Here is a 20,123-nt window from a genome sequence, read left to right as displayed (position 1 = left end):
ATCGATTTTGCGATGTTGAGATGATTTCGCTGCACTCAATGGTAAATCTCATACTGTCTACTTTCATGTGACGTACTAATAATCCTATGGGTATGTTCAACACCGTCAATCTTGACCTCAGTGACGTCTTCAACCTGTTGGTAAGCAGTTAGGTAGGCTTTGTGTGAAGCTAACCTCTCTACTTCTTTAAGGCGAAGCAGCGTTCAATATTGTCTGCATTATTACCCCACCAATTCACCATCACAGCTCCCGTCGTTCCGAGAAAAATGAAGATAAATAGTAGATTGGCATTAAACCCAGTGTCCAATGCGGCGCCACTGATGTAAGCCCACTTGTTCCAAAACTTGCGTCTGTACCGGTACAGATAGAAGTTGAAGAACGTTCCAACCAGGAAAGTCGTGAAAGGTCCGGTGCTGAGATTTCCGTGGAAGGTGGCGGCGCTGGCAAAGAAGATGGTTGAGTTCCAAAGATCAAATCTTGCTTTAGGAAACTTCTTGTGGAGGAGCCAGATAATTATGGGAGCTACTGCTCCTGCGGGGAACCCATATAAAACTGGCTTGAAGAAAGATGATGCGAAGAGTTTCTTTGGACCGACCAGGGCGTATTGAATACCAGCTGTGTTGTAGCTCTTGAACTCTTGTCCCGTCCACTGCCCCGCAGGATCGGGGACGCGGCCACTGACGTAGTCGAACTTTGAGGCGATGACCCATCGCATGACGCCGTAATTGATTGGAAGAGCGAGCATGTTTGCGATGATTTGGATGCCAATCACGTCCCTAGGGGGCAGATGGAGATAGTGGCCAATCTGCGTTCTCGTGAGTCTTGCTTCATATGCCGAGGAATGAGCTCACGCCTTACCTTTTGGTCCTCAAGAACAATTCGAGCATCATACCAAACGTTGCCGGATATGATGCGGTAAGCGAGCTGACCAAGTGGATGGCGAGATGATCCACGGGCGTCGATCATATCTGAAGACGATTATCAGCTTCAACTGGCCATTACAGATAGAAGTTAGGCACTTACAGCCATAGATGAGCTCATTAAAAAAGCCAACCTTAATCGAATAACCCGACATGGCGTAGACCAAACTCATAGGTAACATGGCTGCAGCACCAAATCCCAGTGCGACGAAGTAGGTCCAGGTGGGCATCCAGATTGACTTTGTGGCGACAATGATGAGCAGGATTCCAACGGGTATCGCTGTGAGAAGACCCCATTCCCTAGAACAAGTCAGAGTATTGCGCGGTTCGAATCTCCAATGGAGCTTACCATAAAGTGAGACCGGGATATTGTTGGATGATGCGGCTGTTCGAGTCAGAAACAATCTTACCCTAGCATATTAGGTGATTGCTTACCTCAAACGATCCTGGTAGTATTCTCCTCTATCCTTCCTGGCTTTCCATATCTTGAAAATCTTGGGACCCAAAAACAAGCCACACCAGACAAACGAGGAGATGTATGATGCATACCACTGCACGGAATAGCATGAGAAATTGGATATCCGTGCCCAGTTGTTGATTTTGATGTGTTCCACCTACCATGAAAATCTCCCACGTGTATTGGGCGCCTGAGTAGGCAAGGCCAACTTCGTGGTATCTTGTCTCATTGACATGTTGGTTCCCGCTCGAGTCAGTGTAGACTGGGCTAATTAGTCATGAATAACCAGTTGGGATAGATCATTATTACTCAAAGACTCAAATGGATAATCTGATCCATTCTTCTGGAATACGCCATTGGACATGATGTTATACGTAGGGGAACCCCATAGGTTCCCGAAGTACGCAACCGGGATCAAGATCCAAGTCTAGTGAAATGTTTCTCTTAGTATCGGGAAGCCAAGATAGAGAACTTTGGCTTACCGTAATAACAAAACCAACGAAGATGGTAACCTGAACACTGTAAGGGTAGGTGATGACCGTAGATGTGATGTTGGACCAGTTGAGTGTGATGTTGAGAAGTCCGACACCTCCTCTGCCAGCAGCGAGAAAGTTGACCACATGGTTGCGGCTAGCGAACCAGCAAAGAGGCGCAAGTGCGGCAACGAAGGGGAATATATACTCAGGTAGGAACTGCCAGACAAATGTCCCCAGCAAAATCCACCAGAAAACCTAAAAAAAAAAAAACGTCAGCCATTTCCAGGATGTACGGGGGACAAGTTGTTTACCTTCATCTGCTTCTGAGAAACGCTTTTGTGAAGCTCGCTTTTGCCTTGCATGCTTCTGTAGAGCGTGACTTGCTGCAGAGAAAGTGGGAAGATGAACTCCGGATCATCAATCAAAATCTTTCGAACTTGGTGGAGTTAGAAGGTTCTCTTTGAGGCTAAGTTCTAGAGCCTTACCCATTGCTGCGAAGGCAAATCCGAGAAGCGATGCACCCTACCAAGATCAGCTAGTGGGACACGCAAATAGGCTGATGGAACTGACCCATCCGAAGAACAAAGCTATGGCTGGATTTATTGTGATGCCGTAGTATAAAGCTGCATTCGTGGGAAGGTAAGCTGGGTCAGGTCAGTTCAAGTAATAGCTAAGGGGGTGGGCTGCACTTACTTGCCCACTGGCCTTGACTGCCAGCATTTGCCGCAATCCCAATGATTGCATGCTCTTTGATAGAAAATGGCCCAGGGTTCAGGGAGAAAGAAAATCGGCCCAATGGCACGGTATAAGCTGGCAGTATTCTGGCAAGTAGCCTTCCAAGAGGGGCTGATGCCAAGATTACGAAGAAGACTGGGAACGGCGCAATAGTTGTTCGGAAGCTACTCATTATTCAGTTTCCATGCTAGATCAGTGGTATCGAGACGTAATCTTACTATGAGAGTTGAGAAACAGTGCTGCCAATCGTACAAAAGACGGTCGAGAGTAGAACGGATCGAAAGGTTATGACGGACAAGGACGGGTCATCTTCGAAGCCCACGACGGTCCGAACAAGCTCTGGAATATTTGCGAACTCTTCGGATTTAAAGTCATATTCCGGCTCCGAATCATCAGTCGATCCCCGCTTTGTTCCGTCTGGACTGTCATCTAGCCCACCGAGAAAGAGCTTCTCCGTTGTATCAAGCACAGGATCAACAGCCACACTAGGGGCTTTGGAATCGTTCAGCGTAGCCTTCTCATCCCGTAATTGTGACATGGCTGCGTTATTGCAAAATGCACGCGAAGAGAGCAAACACTTGGGAAGGACGCCATTGCATTCAATATAAAGAAACTAACCACAGGTTTTCCGGGCACGAACAGCATGCAATTGCGGATCTTCGTGATGTGCTGTGAAAGGAGCTGTGTTGCCACCCCGATAATGCAGTTTCTTCTTCAAGATGGGAATAGGTTATCATCTTATGGCAGGGGAAATGACAAGGAAATCATTGGTCAACGTTCAATTCCACGAAGAACCCCGGAACGGCTTGCTGGGAATGTCAGACGAGCGACATTCTGCGTCGCACTCGCCCCGACCTCGAGGCTCATATTAGTCTTTCTCGCGTCGGCTATTTACCTCACAATCTACCCGGGGGCGTTAGTCAGCCTACGTCAGCGCAAAACGCCCCCTACTCACGTAGGGGGGGGGAAAACCCCTTACTTTAAAGCTATATAAATAGAGATTAAACGTTAATATATCTATGTAAAAAGAAAAGCTAAAAAATAATATTTAGAGGTATATATAGAGTATTTAAAAACTAAAAAGCAGTTTATTAATAATAAAGTGAAAATATTAACATTTAAAGTACTAGCTCTACTATACTAAAAAAGATACTAACTTTATTACGTTTAATAAAAAAAATGTTACAGTCTTCCTACTAGCTAGAGGCTATAATAAGGGTAGCTAAAACTGCGTGTAAACAAAGTGAATAATAACAATAAGAACGTAAATATAATTAATCCTTAGGTCTTATATTCTATAGTTTAAGAAGAATACTTTCTTATACTTATAAGGTTTAGACTTTATATCTAATATGTTAAGAGTCCCTATAGGTATATAATTATTTATATACCTAGCTAACCTAAATAGAAAGGTTTATAATATATACCTCTCTTTTAGAGATAATTATTCTAACTATTCTTCTAAACTATATATAAATATATTCTTCTCTTATTTTCTATTCTATCTTTATTATATTCTTTTAGAATTATTCTATTATCTTTCTTACTAACTTATTAATTAGTTAAATATATATAAATATAACTATACTTAGTAAGAAGTATATTAGTGTTTATGATAATAAAGTGTCACAGGCTAGAGCCCGGATTGATATCTCCAGCTTCGCCGGAGCAGTTACTAAGATCCAGCTCCGTTGGACCTACTATTCTGCCGCAGTACGCCGCCTAACCCAGCCTGCTTCACCGCTGTTAGGTGCCTACTCTTGTAAAGTCCTTTCTTCCTTCTTCAGCTTAGAATAGTTAATCGACAGCACCTCTATGTTGAATAAGCCTAGGGGCCAGCCCCTTACAAAATCTTAGAATAACTTTATTTAATAAGTAGCTAATTATTATAATAAAAGTATTATTAAAATTATACTATAAAGAGAGTAATATCTTGATACATAAAATATTAGGGAATTTCGAAATATAGAAATAAATTATAATTTTAACTATTTAATTTATTTATTTACTCTAGCTATCTATTTAAAAGTAGTATACTATTAATAAGAGAAGTTTTATTTATAAAATATTTAAAAATTACTATTTAAATAGTAGATATAAATTCTGAGTTCTTATTGATAAAATATAACATTCTTTTATAATAATAATAATAATAATATGAGAATAATAATAACGCTAATCTTACTTTAATATTCTATATAAAATAAACTAACAAAGTTTAAGGTATAAAACCTTATATAAAAATACTTGATTTATTATAACTTATAACTATAATATTGATTATGTAATAGGTATAGTTACGTAAGCACCTTATGTAATTAGCAGTTTAGCAGGTTACGTTTCAGGTTATCTTTCCCCTCACTTTTCCCTACTAGAGGATGCAACCTGCGAACAACAACAACCAGACTCATCACAATACATCTGTTCCCTTATTCTTATCTATTCAATTAAATGCTCATAAATGATCAGAATTATTACCTTTTATCATAACATTACCACATCTATAACCTTATTGTTACGACCCGTAAACAAGGATAACAGCTGAACGACCCACTCGGGCGTCGGGCGGCTAGGACAGGACATTTGTACTGCAGGATCACGGGAACAACAGGGACTCACTCAGAGACGGAAGAACTATGATACAAGTCACGTGATGATAAGATAAGACTGAGCAGGCAGTGTGGATCACTGAGCGCTCAGTCGAAGTTACTGAGCGCTCACCAACAGTCAATAAGCGCTCACTGGTACCTAGTGAAGGATCAGTGATAGAGTAAAGGGTACTGTTCAGAACTTATATATAGTATAACCCTGAGCCTAGCTTATAGTCAGACTTCTATAGCTCTTCAGCAATCAACTTAGTATTCATCCTCACAGATACTCTCAGCTTACCTTTACTGCGAATCACTTGTTAAGTCTAAGACTAATCACCTTAGCCTCTGAAGACCCGATCTACTACAGCCTACGAACTACAACCTACGACCACAACCTAGTGTACTGTTAGAACGTATTAATCCCTAGCTTCTGTTAGCAGACCCTACTGTCAGATAGCTGACTGTAACACTTTGATTGCTCCTGTTCAGTAAGTTGACTATTGATTCCTACTAACAGTAACGAACGATAATGTCTTCCCGCGCCTCTGTTAAGTCGCCTACCCTAGGATCCTCGTCCACTTCAGGAGGATGAGCCACCTAAAACCTAGCCTAGGAACTAGGGGACCAGAAGATAAAGGACGACTCAGACAGCGAGGACGACACTGAAGAACTTAAGCGCTAGCTTAACAAGACTGACAGCAACTTTAAGGCAATGCGCGAAATATTCAACCAGAACGCTACAGCCCTTAGCGAACTCCAGGAATAAGCCCGCAAGAACCAGGATCTAGAGAAAGAAGTCGCCACCCTCTGAGCTGCTGCTAACGTTATATCCGCCCCAGTTGAAGGATGAGAACGCCTCAAGCTTAACACGCCTTCCACTTTCGATAGGACCCTAGGATAACTCAAAGGACACCTGGTATAAGTTCGAACCTACCAGGCCTTCTATATAAACACCTTCCAGAACGACACCAAACGCGTTATATACGCAGCCACCTTCCTTTAGGGATAAGCCCTTGCCTGGTTCAAACCCCTTCAACAGGAATAGCTTAACAACCCTGTCGAAAAATACAGCTAAGAAGTTAAGGACATCTTCTTCAGCTTCACAGGCTATATCAAGGCCCTAGAATCTCTCTTCCTTAACCCCGATAAACGAAGACAGGCCGAGCGAGACCTATCCCACCTACGACAAACTAAGTCAGCTACACTCTATGCCGCAGAGTTTAGGCGATTAGCTGCAAGACTCCACATAACTGACGAAAGCAAAGTTTTTACCTTTTATCAAGGACTCAAGGATAATGTTAAGACGAAATAGCCAAACTGGAGACACCTCCTAGCTTCCTCGCCTATATCAAACATGCTATTAAGGTTGACAACCGCCTCTATAAACGACGAAAGGAACGAGGAGAGAAACGACAAAACCTGAATTCAGGACGTAAGTACTAATAGCAGCCTCAACAGAAGTTTAACAGCTAGCAGAACGACAACAGACCCTGCAACAACTGGAATAACACCCGCCAGAGCACCGCCTATAGACAACACAGCAGACCTATAGATCTCAGCATGATGACCAAACCTAACAACAAAAAACCTTGGAACCCTAAGTGCTATAACTGCAACAAGCAAGGCTATATCGCCAAAGACTGCAGACAGCCTAAGAAGCTCCCCTGGAGACCAGTGGCAGAACGACCTTAATAAGTCAACATAATTGCAAAAGCCCTATATGCATCCTAATCGTAGACCAGATGCTACGACGACAACTGCTAAATTCACCTCGAAGACAAAGAAATGTCAGGACACTACCTAAGGGACAGCAACCCTGGACGGTCTGGTTATAATATAACCATCCCAGACGCTCGCCCTAGGACCCTGGCAATAATGCATTCCAGCAACAGCAAAGCGGCTAGAAAACCAGTTGAACAACTTAACGAGATGCTATGAATTCAGCGATTAGAACTAATCACCCCCCGCATAACTAGCTAACAACTCCACCACGAAGAACAACAAATCCAGAAGGAAATAGAGCTAATCCAGCAAGAAGACGAAAGATAAGTAAGACTATACCAACAATAAGAATCAGAAGAAGAACCAGAACACCAACATAATCCTCTGATAGAATAACAACTCCTCAGTATGACTAACAACTGGACTTTTGGAGAAGGAGAAAGCTCTTCTTATGACTTAGATAAACCTCGCGACGTTGCCCGACAACGCGCTCAGACAGAGATGACCTATAGGTTCACCCCCAGTGTGGACGACTCCAGCTCTAAAGAGGAACCTAACGACCAGGAAGGAAGAATCAAGCAACTTCTGAGATACTAAGAAATCGACATGCTTTAAGACAAGCAATAACGCCACTTCTATAGCACCTCAGCAGCCTAACGAGACCGAGGCTACACCCCTCAGCTACACACGAAAGATCATCCTGCGCTGAGAAGCAACCACCAGCTTCACTGAACCCTCTTCTGGCCCTAGTGCTTCTACGATAAGTGCAAGGAACATATAGGAGAAAAGCATAATTACCAGTTCTACCCCAGAAGACATGACGACAAACCTATCCATAAGATCTACTTAACCTCTGTTATGATCAGATGGACTATAGTACTGTTTAAAGACAACCTTACAGTCTTCAGACCTAGTCCTCAGTTCCCTATGAGATGTTAATATAACGACAGTATGAAATAGGACGAATACTAATAAGATGAATACTAAGTTTACTACTAAGAAAAGGCATAAGCATAGAGAATTGCAAAGAATAGACCTAGACCCCCACAGGTTAGGATCTGCAAAAGCAGCCTCGCAAAAGCATGACGAGAAGGAAAGCAAATCACCTACCTAGGATAACCAGAGCAGTTAAAAAACTAGACTTACCTACTGACGACAGATCACAACAGGCAATAAATATAAGATCTATTCATCAAATATCATAAGGACATAAGGGTAATATCAAACTCAAAGTTACTATTAATCAGCAGATAACACTTACGCTGATCGACAGCGGAGCCGAAGCAAACTTCATTACCCCCCGAGCCATCAATAGGCTAGAAATACGATGGGGAGGAAAAGAACAACCCTATCAGTTACACACGGCAGAAGGAGAAGAATTCAAGTATGAAGGAGGTACTATCTACAATAAGACTGCGCCCCTCAAGATGAGCTACCTGAATCGAAAAGAAAGAATCCAATTCGACATTGCCGATCTAGGAATATACGACATAGTGCTAGGACTACCCTGGCTATAAACAAGCAACCCACGGATAGATTGGAGCAAAGGCTAACTCCATTGGGACCATGATGATTCAGTCCCTGAGCAGCCCTGTCAGAATCAGGCCTCAAACAAATCAATACGACAAGGAACAGCAAAACGATACCTCTGTTACCTCAAGGCAAAAGAAGCCATATCATAACCACTGATAACGATAGATCTCAAACAGAAGAACGATCTACTTCTGTCTATCCCAGAAGAATATAGAGTGTATAAGAAACTCTTTGCAGCCGAATTAGAAACCAGACTGCCCAAACACACCAGTTTCAACCACGAAATACCCCTCAAAAAAGGGAAGGAACCACGCTTCAATAAAATCTACAGACTCAACCAGACAGAAATAGAAGCCCTAGACAAATACCTTGAAGAAAATCTTAAGAAGGGATATATCAGACCCTCAACATCACCAGCAGGAAGCCTAATCCTATTCATACCTAAGAAGAACAGAAAACTATAATTATGCGTTGACTACCGCATGCTAAACGAAATAACGATTAAGAACTGCTACCTACTGCCACTTATCGACAAGATGAGACGACTCCTTCACAGAGCCAACTGGTTCACAGCCCTCAACCTCAAAGGAGCCTATAACCTGATCAGGATGAAGCAAGGAGAAGAATAGAAAACCGCTTTCAGAACCTGAAAAGGACATTTCGAGTACCTCGTCATGCCCTTCGGCCTCACTAACGCCCCTGCAACATTCCAAAATATGATCAACTAAGTCTTACGCAAATACGTCGATATCTGCGTAGTAGTCTATCTCGACAACATCCTCATCTTCTCATCAACACTTGAAAAACATAAGGAGGACGTACACCACGTCTTATAAGCCCTCTAAGAAGCAAAGCTATTAGTTGAACCTAAGAAAAGCGAATTCCACACACAGAAGGTGGAATACCTCGGATTCACTATCACCCCTGGAAAAGTCTGTATGTCAGAAAACAAAGTCAAAGCTATCAAGGAATAGCTGGTACCTAACAACCTCAAGGAAGTCTAAGGATTTCTAGGTTTTATCAACTTCTACTGCAAATTCATCAAAGACTATGGCAAGATCAACGCAGCTCTCATAAGCCTCAGCCGCAAAGACACACCCTTTATATGGGAAGAACCATAACGAACAGCATTCCAGAAGATCAAGGACCTCATCGCCAGCGAGCCCGTCTTAAGCATTCCAGACCTAACAAAACAGTTCGAAGTAGAACCTAACGCATCCGACTATGCGATAGGAGCGCAACTATCTTAACGAGACTCAGAAGGACGACTACATCTGTGCGCCTTCTTCTCTCGCAAGCTCCACAGACCCAAACTCAACTATCAGATCCACGATAAGGAACTCATGGCAATTATTGAAGCCTTCAAGGAATAGAGACCTAAGCTCTCAGGAACCACATATGAAGTACTTATGTATTCAGACCATAAGAACCTTTCACACTTCACGACTTCAAAAGTGTTGAATAAACAACAAATTAGATAGTTAGAATTCCTATCAGAATTCAACTTCCAAATCATCCACTGCAAAGGATCAGATAATAGCAGAGCTGACGCTCTCAGCTGACGACCAGACTATAACGTCCTAATACCTGAAGAAACCCAGATGATTCTCAAAGGAAATAACAACGGAGACCTAGTGCTAGCAACCAAACTCTTGATAATAGCTGGACGATCTAGTACTAGCCCACCTAGCGAACTAGACGACGAAGCAATTATGGAGTTTCACGCTCGCCCTGCATATGGTCACTAAGGAATTATAAAAACCTAGAAATAACTACGACAACAATATAGAGAAAAAGTCACTAGAGAAAGAGTGGCAAAAGCAATTAAGAATTATGAGGTTTGCCTCAAAAGCAAACCTGCTTGATATCAACCTTATGGTATGCTACAACCCTTGCCTGTGCTGCAAACCGCCTGGCAATCCATATCCCTCGACTTCATCGTCAAGCTACCGAAGTCTTGAGAACCTCTTATAGGAACACACTTTGACAGCGTTCTTATTATTATGGACCGACTCACGAAGTACGCCTATTTCATCCTATATAAAGAAGTAAGTAACGCTGAAGAATATGCCTACATATTTCTTAAGTATATTATCGCCAACCACAGAACGCCCAGAGAGATTATATCAGACAGAGATAAGATCTTCACTTCTAAATTCTGGAAGTCAATTATATCATAACTCAGCATCAAACAATCAATATCTACTGCATTCCACCTGCAGACTGACGGACAAACAGAACGAATCAACTAAATCCTCGAAATATACCTCTGCGCCTACGTTAACTATAACTAAGATAATTAGGTTGTATTGCTACTAATAGCCTAGTTTGCCTACAACAGCGCAGTAGGAGAAAGTACCAAGGAATCCCCCTTCTACCTCAACTATGGATTCGAACCAACCGCCTATAGAGAACCCTAAACAGGCCCAGCTGCAGTAAAAGCTGTCGCCTCAATACGCTAAATCAAGGATATCCAAGAAAACGCACGCAAAGAACTCAAATTCATACGACAAAGAATGACAAAATTCAGCAACAAACAAAGGATTAAGGGACCAACCTTAAAAGAGGGAGATAGCGCCTATCTTATATGGCGAAACATCAAAACAAAGCGACCAAACGATAAACTCAACTATAAAAAACTCAGACCTTTCAAAATATCATGAGTAATCTCACCAGTCAACTACAAACTAGGACTCCTAGAAACTATGAAGTGTCACCCAGTATTCTATATCTCACTCCTCGAACCAGCACTAAGTGGATCACAGACAAACGATATTATTATCGTCGAAGATAACGAACCAGAGTACGAAGTCGAACGGATTATCAACCACCTCAAAGAACCAGAAGGGTATTAATACCTCGTTAAATAGAAAGGATATAGATATAAAGACAACATATAGGAACCAGCTAAAAACATCACTAACGCAGCAGAAGAACTTACGATCTACTGGCAATAATATTAAGAACGAGAAGCCACACTAACACCTGCTGTACTAGTCCAGAAGAACGCCAGATATAAGCAAATCAAGCACCTATATCGCTTCACCAAACCACCTACTGAAGTAGATCGGCCGCAACAAGGAAAACTATTTATCCGCCTAGGAACACCAGAAATCAACTAAGATGCCTCCAATAAGAAGTTTGGAGTGCCTGGGTTCTAATCGCTAAGGATGGTATCCAGGTCTATCGCACCAAAAGCGCCCACCAACCGCGCCTCAAGAACTAAGGAAGACTCAACAGGGGAAGGATTTGCTGCCCCCTCCTCTTCAGCTACCACTGAAGTCTCCTTGCGACCCTTTTTGAACACTATTCGCTTAGCCTTGCGGATATAATCCAGTTTCGCAAGCGCCTTATTCACTTCAGCCTGCGCCTTTTGCAGCACCTCTATTCTCTTTTGAAACAGTTCCTCAGTTTCTTCCTCCTCATCGTCCAAACGCTGAGATTTAACTATCAAACGTTCCACTACACATAAGTTAGCATGAACAAAACACAACAGGCCTCAGGGACTACACGAATATTAACAGATCGCATCGTCGGAAGCATTACACGAACGACGAGTGCCACTTACAGCGACACACTCTCTGCAAACTAAGGAGCTAGGCAGCATTTTATAGCGCAACCCCTTAGACCGACAGCGACGACAAGGCATAACTTCGAACCTGTTCTCTGTAATGTTGAGGGAACGACGATAACGACAAAGAGTAGAAATCGCAGGATTTTCAGGAACGCAACCTGATATAGTGTCAGCATTATAGGTAAATCAGGAAGCATAATTGATAGATCCCCAACCTAGGACTAACGACCTACTTATGTTAAGCCTTAAGGATAAGACCTTTGGAGAGGGGACCTGATGTTACGACCTATAAATAAGGATAACAGCTGAACAACCCACTCAGGCGTCGGGCGGCTAGGATAGGATATTTATACTGCAGGATCATAGGAACAATAGGGACTCACTCGGAGACGGAAGAACTATAATATAAGTCACATGATGATAAGATAAGACTGAGCAGGCAGTGTGGATCACTGAGCGCTCAGTCGAAGTTACTGAGCGCTCACCAACAGTCAATAAGCGCTTACTGGTACCTGGTGAAGGATCAGTGATTAAGTAAAGGGTACTGTTCAGAACTTATATATAGTATAACCTTAAGCCCAGCTTATAGTCAGACTTCCATAGCTCTTCAGCAATCAACTTAGTATTCATCCTCACAGATACTCTCAGCTTACCTTCACTGCGAATCACTTGTTAAGTCTAAGACTGATCACCTTAGCCTCTGAAGACCCAATCTACTACAGCCTACGAACTACGACCTACGACCACGACCCAGTGTACTGTTAGAACGTATTAATCCCCAGCTTCTGTTAGCAGACCCTACTGTCGGATAGCTGACCGTAACACTTATACTATACAGGCGCATATACCACGCCCCTGAATACGCTTATACCTGTGCTAACAGTTATTAAGTATATTAATTTAAGGGCATAGTGCATCCCACCTTTTATGATTATTTGAAGATCTTATCACTTTGCTAACTAGTTAATAGAATCAGGCTTTCTAAGCAACTAAGTGATTAAACTAACTATTAATAGATAGACTAATAATAAAACTAGCCTAGACTAAATTAAGCATTTCAAAAAGTATACTTAGGCTTATATAAAAGGTGTCTATTAGATGCTTATAATTAATAGATATAAGAGCTATTTATCAGCTGAATTTAATAAATACTATTGTAAGGGGCTGGCCCCTAGGCTTGTTCAACATAGAGGTGCTGTCGATTAACTATTCTAAGCTGAGGAAGGAAGAAAGGACTTTACAAGAGTAGGCACCTAACAGCGGTGAAGCAGGCTGGGTTAGGCGGCGTACTGCGGCAGAATAGTAGGTCCAACGGAGCTGGATCTCAGTAACTGCTCCGGCGAAGCCGGAGATATCAATCCGGGCTCTAGCCTGTGACAACTATAAGCAGAATAATATTATTACTATTAGTATACTTTTATATTTATCTCACTTACTCCAGCTATTAGATATTACGCTATACTCACCTTTAAAACATATATATAGGGATAAAATTAACTTATTTACTAAATCCTCTATTAACTATATTATAAAGTCTGAGTTCTTTATTACCTTCTATAAGGCTTATAATAAGATCTTTATAAATAAAAACATTAAATCCACCTTCTATAGAGCTAGTATTTTACTATAAGACCTAAATTATATAATTAGGAAACTTAATATATATATATAGATGCCTACACCTTTTATAACTAATCCTTTAACACTATTAGCCTAATAGTTATAAACACCCTCTAACTAATATAAAACGCTTTTATAATTAAACTTTATTAAAACTTAGATCTTAGCTTATTAGGGAAGCTTTCTAACACTAATAATTAAGGCAGTTAACCAGCTAGTAAAGGGTGCATAGGTAATAGCGCACTTAATTATAATTTTAACAGATTAGGTGCGCATACTTCAGGATGCTGTAAGGGGCTGGCCCCTAGGCTTGTTCAACGTAGAGGTGCTGTCGATTGACTATTCTCAGCTGAAGAAGGAAGAAAGGACTTTACAAGAGTAGGCACCTAACAGCGGTGAAGCAGACCGGGTTAGGCGGTGTAACGCGGCAGAGTAGTGGGTCCAACGGAGCTGGATCTCGGTAATTGCTCCGGCAAAGCCGGAGATATCAATCCGGGCTCTAGCCCGTGACATTACCCCCCCGCTCCCCTCCGGCGGCGTGCCCGCGGCCCTAAGGCTGGGTCTCCATCATGCTCCATCGCGGAGCCATAACGGCGTTCATAAGCCTCTAATGCTTCTGTCCCCTGGAGCGTCTCAATAGGCTCCCAGGTCCTCTCTGCGTATCCTTCCCACTTAACCAGAACTTCGCGGCGTCGCCCGCGCCCTCGACGCTTCCAGGTAGCGGCGTCGATACTCTCTACATTCCAGGTCTCCTCGCCTTCGTCATCTATAATTGGTGGCGGCTGCTCGTCATCTAGCGTTTGCCCAGGTAAAGGGTTGTTACCTGCACGCTTCAGGGTATCCACGTGGAAGCGTGGGTATATAGCTGTTGGCACGTTAAGCTCTACTACGTATGGTGAGATAACCTTTGTAACGGTATACTTATGGTGCAACTAATCCAGTTTCTTGCATAGCCTAGGGGACCTGTAGTGGCCTATATGAAGCCAGACTTTGTCGCCTGCTTCTAGTCTCTCCGTAGGCTGGCGCTTCCTATTAGCCAGCTCCTCATAGCGTTGCTGCGTTGAGGCAAGGGTCGACCGTGCTATATCCATCACGTCCTGGAGCCTTGTTACTAACTTGCGTGCTAGGTCCTCACGAGGGCCCTCATGGTCTTCTGGGTCTGTCTCTTGAACCCGGACAGGCTCTGGGTGGTATCTGTGTTCTAAGAAGAAGCTGCTCATGCCTATAGCGCTGCTATCGCGGCTGCAGAGCGCTAGTTGGGCTGCTGGGAGGTTATTCGCCTAATCCTTCTGCGAGTAGGTAATATAATTGCGTAGGTAGGCCTGGATCTCTTGGTTTATCCTTTCTGGGCTGCTATCAGTCTGTGGGTGATAGGCAGTACTGAGCTGCTGTTCTATTCCTAAAAGCTTGCAGAATTGCCGCCAGAAGCAGCTCGTCCAGTTGCTTCCTCTGTCGCTCACAATTGAAGTAGGGACGCCGTGGAAGCGGAAGTGGCAGCTTAGGAATCGTTCAGCGCAGGCTTCAGCTTCCATACTTTCTATAGCTTCAAGGGTTACACCTTTTCCTAGCCGGTCGATAATTACCCAAAGGTATCCCTCACCCTTATCCGTAAGGGGAAGGTTGGTAATAAAATCCATAGCGAGGTCGCTTCGTATACGCTGCAGTATTAGTAGAGGTTTCAGAAGTCCTTTTCGATGCTCTCTCCAGATGTGGCTTCGCCTGCAGCCATCGCAATTGCAGCAGAAGCGTCGTACTAGCTGTGACTGGCCAGGCTAGTAGAAGCGCCTACTGACTAACGCGAGGGTATTATCTCTACTAAGGTGTCCACTAAGTACTGAGTTATAGCTGCTTTGAATGATATAAGTATGTAGTGTGTTCGCCTTGCTATCTAGGTCTTCACTACCTAGTACCTAGATCCAGTCTCTGAATAGTAGTTGGTTACTATTATCGATCTCACACTCAGCAATCTGGACCTTTAGCTTGAGGCTAGGAGGGAAGCTTCTTTCTCGTTATTTCACAGCATTATATGCCTGCTGGTAGACTTGGTCTTACCCTTGGGTCTGGTCCCAGAGTTGCTGTAGTTCCTTATCGTCGGTGAACATAAGCACTGATGGGGCTGCCTCTACGCGTCGTGTACGCGTTGAGGTAAGGGCTACTTCGGGAAGAAGCTGGAGAATCTGGCCTTGTTTGCGCTCGTCCTCTAGAGACGTAGGTACGTCTTGTTCGCGTCTAGAGAGTGCGTCTGGCACTACTGCTTCACTTCCTGGCCGGTACTATATCTCGAAGTTGTACTGAGATAGTTCCTCTGCCTATCAGCTTTGCTGTTCTGTAAGCTTCTGCTTCGTCATAAAGTACTTTAGGTTCTTATGGTCTGATAGGATCCTAAAGTAGCCGACATTCTGTAGCTCTGCTCTCCATTCTTATAGGCAGCTCATAATAGCTAGCATCTCCTTGTCATATATCAGATAGTTGAACTGGGCAGCGTTAAGCCGCTGCAAGTGGTATGCTACTGCATGACGTCTTCCGTGCTTATCTTCTTGTGATAGTACTCCTCTAAGGGCGAAGCCTGAGCAGTCAGCCTCAACATAGGTTGTACGCTCAGGGTTGAGTTGGTGTAGAACAGGCTTAGCTGCAAAGATCCTCTTAAGCTCCTGGAACGCTGCTTCTTATTCCTTACCCCAGCAGAAGAGGACACCCTTCTTTGTAAGAGCTATTAGGGGTCCAGCGATCTCTGAGTACGCTGGGATGAAGATTCAGTAGTAGTTTGCAAATCCTAGGAAGCTTCGGACTCCCTTAACCGTTCTTGGCGCAGCCTATTCCTTAATTGCTTTCAGTTTCTCAGGGTCGCAAGAGATACCCACACCTGCAGTGATGATAAACCCTAGGTACTTGACTGTCTTAACAGAGAACGCGCACTTATGGGGGTCTAGACGTAACCCTGCAGCAGCAAGCTTACATAGTACTAGCTTAACCTTTGCTTCGTGGTCTTACCTTAAGCTATTTGAGTAGATCAGGACGTCGTCCATATATGCTGTCGCAAAGTCGTCTAGGTACTCCTAAAGTACGCTATTGATATATCGCTGAAACGTAGCAGGGGCTCCCGTAAGCCTAAAGGGAACGACAAGCCACTCAAATAGCCTATATCTTGTTCGGAAGGCTGTCTTATACTCCTCTCCCTCTGCGATTTGGATCTTATGGAACGCTGCTACTACGTCTAGCTTAGTGAACCACTTAGTAGCGCTGACAGTCCGTAGCGTCTCTCGAATCAAAGGAAGAGGGTATCAGTCGCGCCTTATAAGTTCGTTAAGGGCGCGGTAGTCAACACAAAAACATATCCCTCCATCTGGTTTGCATACAAACAGTACTAGGGCTGATGCTTCTGAGCTACTAGCGCAGATAAAGCCTTTATCTAGTAGGTCTCTCAGGGTCTTACGGAGGATGAGAAGCTCTTCTCGTGACATGCTGTAGAGCGGCCCCCATGGTAGTGCAGCCTCGTTGCCGTTGCTCTCCTGTTTGATAGGGATCGTGTGGTTGACTCCAGGGCGATGCGGAGGAAGGTTAGCAGCTTCGTCAGGTTGGAATAGCTCTTGGAACTCAGCTAGTACAGCTGGTGGAAGGAGGGCCTTTAGGTCTGCCTTCTCAGTCTTCCTCGTAAGAGCCTTCTGTATATCTGCTAAGCTGATCGCTCGAACTTTATATCCTGCAGTTCCTTTGGTTCGTTGTCATGCCCTCCTATAGAGCGTTGCAAAAGGGGCTCCTAGGAGGAGGCGGGCAGCCCTGATCTGGCGCACTCGCTCTGGCTCTCCCTCGCCTTTCAGACGTAAGTCTACACCACCCCTCCTATGCCGTATACGCTGGGCAGCAGCATCATATAATATACGGTTCCTCTCTATCCAGGGTTTCCCTAAGAATAGGTCGTCGCTAAGGCCACGTACAGTATACGCAAAGATCTTCTCATCATAACCGCACAGCTCGAGGTTAAAGACAACTACGCCTGTTGCTTTCGTAGCGCCTATAATGTCGCTGAAGCTGCCTAGTACCTGCTCAGAGCGATCTACTATTAGCAGGCGGAGCTTACAGGCAAGGTTGTGGTCGATAAGGGCGTATAGGTTGCACCTAGTATCTACTAAGGCGTCTGCTTAAGTGCCCTTATATATGCAGGTAGTGATCACTGCTGACTTGCCGCTCATGCGATGCTTAAACTGCTTCCATTCTGTGATATCACTAGGCTTTGCCTCTAACGCCCAACTTTGCGTTAGAGTTACTCTTTTCCCAAGCTTTCTTCAGCCTCAGAACTTCCTGGCTCCTCTGTAGCACTATCATTACTGCTTCCTTCAGGCTTAGGGTCCTTCTTGACCTTTTTGACCTTCTTAGCCTTCGTAGGGCTGAGAGGCTTCCGCCTAGGGCACTATACAGCGATATGGCTGATCTGGTTACAGTTATAACAACGGCGACTATCCTTCTTTGGTTGTTGCAGGTCTTCAGATGAGGAGGAGCTGCTACGTCGGCGACGTGGCCTTGCCCTCTCCTTGCCCTTAGCGCGGCTAACGCCAGACATCGCCATATCTCCGTCTGCGTCTTGTTGGCTAGGTTGTGGTGCTTTCGAATAAGGTGGGGTACCCTTATGCGCCTGCTGAGGTAGGCTTTTAAGCTTAATAGCGAAATCCTGAACTTTGAGAAGCTATCTGTGGTAGTCATCCTTAGGAAGTTTAATATAGATCAGACCCCTCTTAAGATGAGTACTAAGAGCCCCTTTAAGGAAGGCTATCTTAGCTTTATCTGCCTAGTTGGCGCCACCAGCCTCAGCTAGTGTTCGCTTAAACTAGGGTAGAAAGGAGGATAGAGACTGATCGTCTTGCTGGCGAAGGGTTCGTAGCGTGGTTGCTGCCTGTAGATCTATATTTAGGTCTTTATACGTCCGGTCAAGGTACTTCAGGAATTCGACAGAGTCCTTCTGCCCACCTGGACCTCCTGCTGCGTAGAAGGTAGCTACAACCTGCTGTGGCCCGCTATCAAGGCAGGAGTTGATAAAGTACCAGATATCAGCATTACTGCTAATATACCTTGCATCTAGCTCTATCTTATCGCGCATCTGCTGGGCCCATGCTGCGTAGTCCTTACGCCTTCCCGTGAACTTCGGGGGGTTTAGCAGGGGCTTCTTTCGCCCTTCCGTTGCTATTGTTATACCGTCGCTTATTGCCTGTATAGTTGTATCGGCGGTGGACGGTGTGGGTACGCTGCTCGTAAGCGGCGTAGGGGTCGCTCTATCTGTTGACATAAGCCCGTTCAGAGCTGTCAAGAGCTGCGTCATCTGGTCCTGAAGAGGACGTATGCTTGCGTTGACTGCTTCGTTAACCCTGCGGTTAATCTCTGCAGTCATCGCGTCGTTTGCGCTACCCTCAGGCGAATCTATTGTGTCGCACTCGTGAGGTTCCGTATAGCGTCTTCTCGTTACGCTACCCTCTAGCGAATCAGTCGTATCGCTCTCGTGAGGTTTCGTATAGCGTCTTTTGTTGTTGAGCTGAGAATATATAAGGGGCTGGCCCCTAGGCTTGTTCAACGTAGAGGTGCCGTCGATTGACTATTCTCAGCTGAAGAAGGAAGAAAGGACTTTACAAGAGTAGGCACCTAACAGCGGTGAAGCAGACCGGGTTAGGCGGTGTAACGCGGCAGAGTAGTGGGTCCAACGGAGCCGGATCTCAGTAATTGCTCCGGCAAAGCCGGAGATATCAATCCGGGCTCTAGCCCGTGACAGATGCTAATATAGCGCTTGCTAAGCGCTAGAGAGCGAAAAAGATATATATCTAGCTTAGAGGAGCACTTAGTATAGCAGAATCTTAGGTTATCCTAGAAGAAAAGGGCAAAGGGAAACATCCAGCGCCTCAAGAAGGTGAAGATAGGGGTCTGTCGAAGAAGGGTTGGTCAGCTTAATAGCGTTGCAGTGTGTGCGGCAAGACAGGCCATAATGCGCGAACATGTTCTACAGATATAGAATCATCTAGTGAATCAGATGCTAATGAGAGCTAATTGATTTTCTACGTTCTGGTTGTAAAAACTTATATGATGTTTAAAAGATGAGGAAAAGTGTGCAGCTGACTGATATATGCGGCTGACTAGTAAAGTATGTTATAGTTAATATGATTAATTTTAACTTTAAGCTACTATTAAAGGATATATTTAATTATATAAAATATATAGTAAAGCTTCTAAATTAATTAGATATTAATTAATTATTATTAGATATAGTAGAAGTATTTGCTAACCTTATACTTAACTTAAACGTTTTTATCAAAGCTAATGATCTTATTAAAAATGTTATTAATAATATAGCGTTAAAATTAATAGTTAACTTTAACGTTAATAATAAAGTTAATAATAATATTATTAATAAGCTTAAACTACTTACCCTACCTCTACTACTAGCGCTAACTATATGTATATTAATAATAAGGCGTAAGTTAAGATATTATACTATTATAGAGAAAGTTAATATTT

At 43.7% G+C, this 20,123-nt stretch overlaps 2 protein-coding genes across 2 annotated transcripts; both read right to left on the bottom strand.

The window, feature by feature from the left end:
• Nucleotides 1–178: 178 nt before the first annotated feature.
• Nucleotides 179–3,126, bottom strand: OPT2-0 (Oligopeptide transporter 2; the record flags this gene model as incomplete). Its single annotated transcript, XM_037322986.1, has 13 exons — nt 179–805; nt 859–968; nt 1,024–1,220; nt 1,270–1,305; nt 1,356–1,471; nt 1,539–1,639; nt 1,687–1,804; nt 1,860–2,108; nt 2,165–2,289; nt 2,339–2,375; nt 2,424–2,497; nt 2,547–2,752; nt 2,807–3,126. The coding sequence occupies 13 exons, from the start codon at nt 3,124–3,126 to the stop codon at nt 179–181; spliced, it is 2,316 nt and encodes a 771-aa protein (XP_037177626.1).
• An 11,434-nt stretch (nt 3,127–14,560) lies between these two features.
• Nucleotides 14,561–19,008, bottom strand: CGCA056_v007737 (uncharacterized protein; the record flags this gene model as incomplete). Its single annotated transcript, XM_037322985.1, has 6 exons — nt 14,561–14,908; nt 15,089–15,286; nt 16,985–17,290; nt 17,564–17,682; nt 17,955–18,028; nt 18,545–19,008. 6 exons carry the CDS (start codon nt 19,006–19,008, stop codon nt 14,561–14,563), a joined length of 1,509 nt encoding a protein of 502 aa, XP_037178255.1.
• Nucleotides 19,009–20,123: the final 1,115 nt, after the last annotated feature.

This window comes from Colletotrichum aenigma, assembly GCF_013390185.1.
Source record: "Colletotrichum aenigma strain Cg56 chromosome Unknown KSG_Cg56_contig05, whole genome shotgun sequence".
Classification (NCBI taxonomy): Eukaryota; Fungi; Ascomycota; class Sordariomycetes; order Glomerellales; family Glomerellaceae; genus Colletotrichum; species Colletotrichum aenigma.
This window is presented reverse-complemented; position numbering and strand designations above follow the sequence as displayed.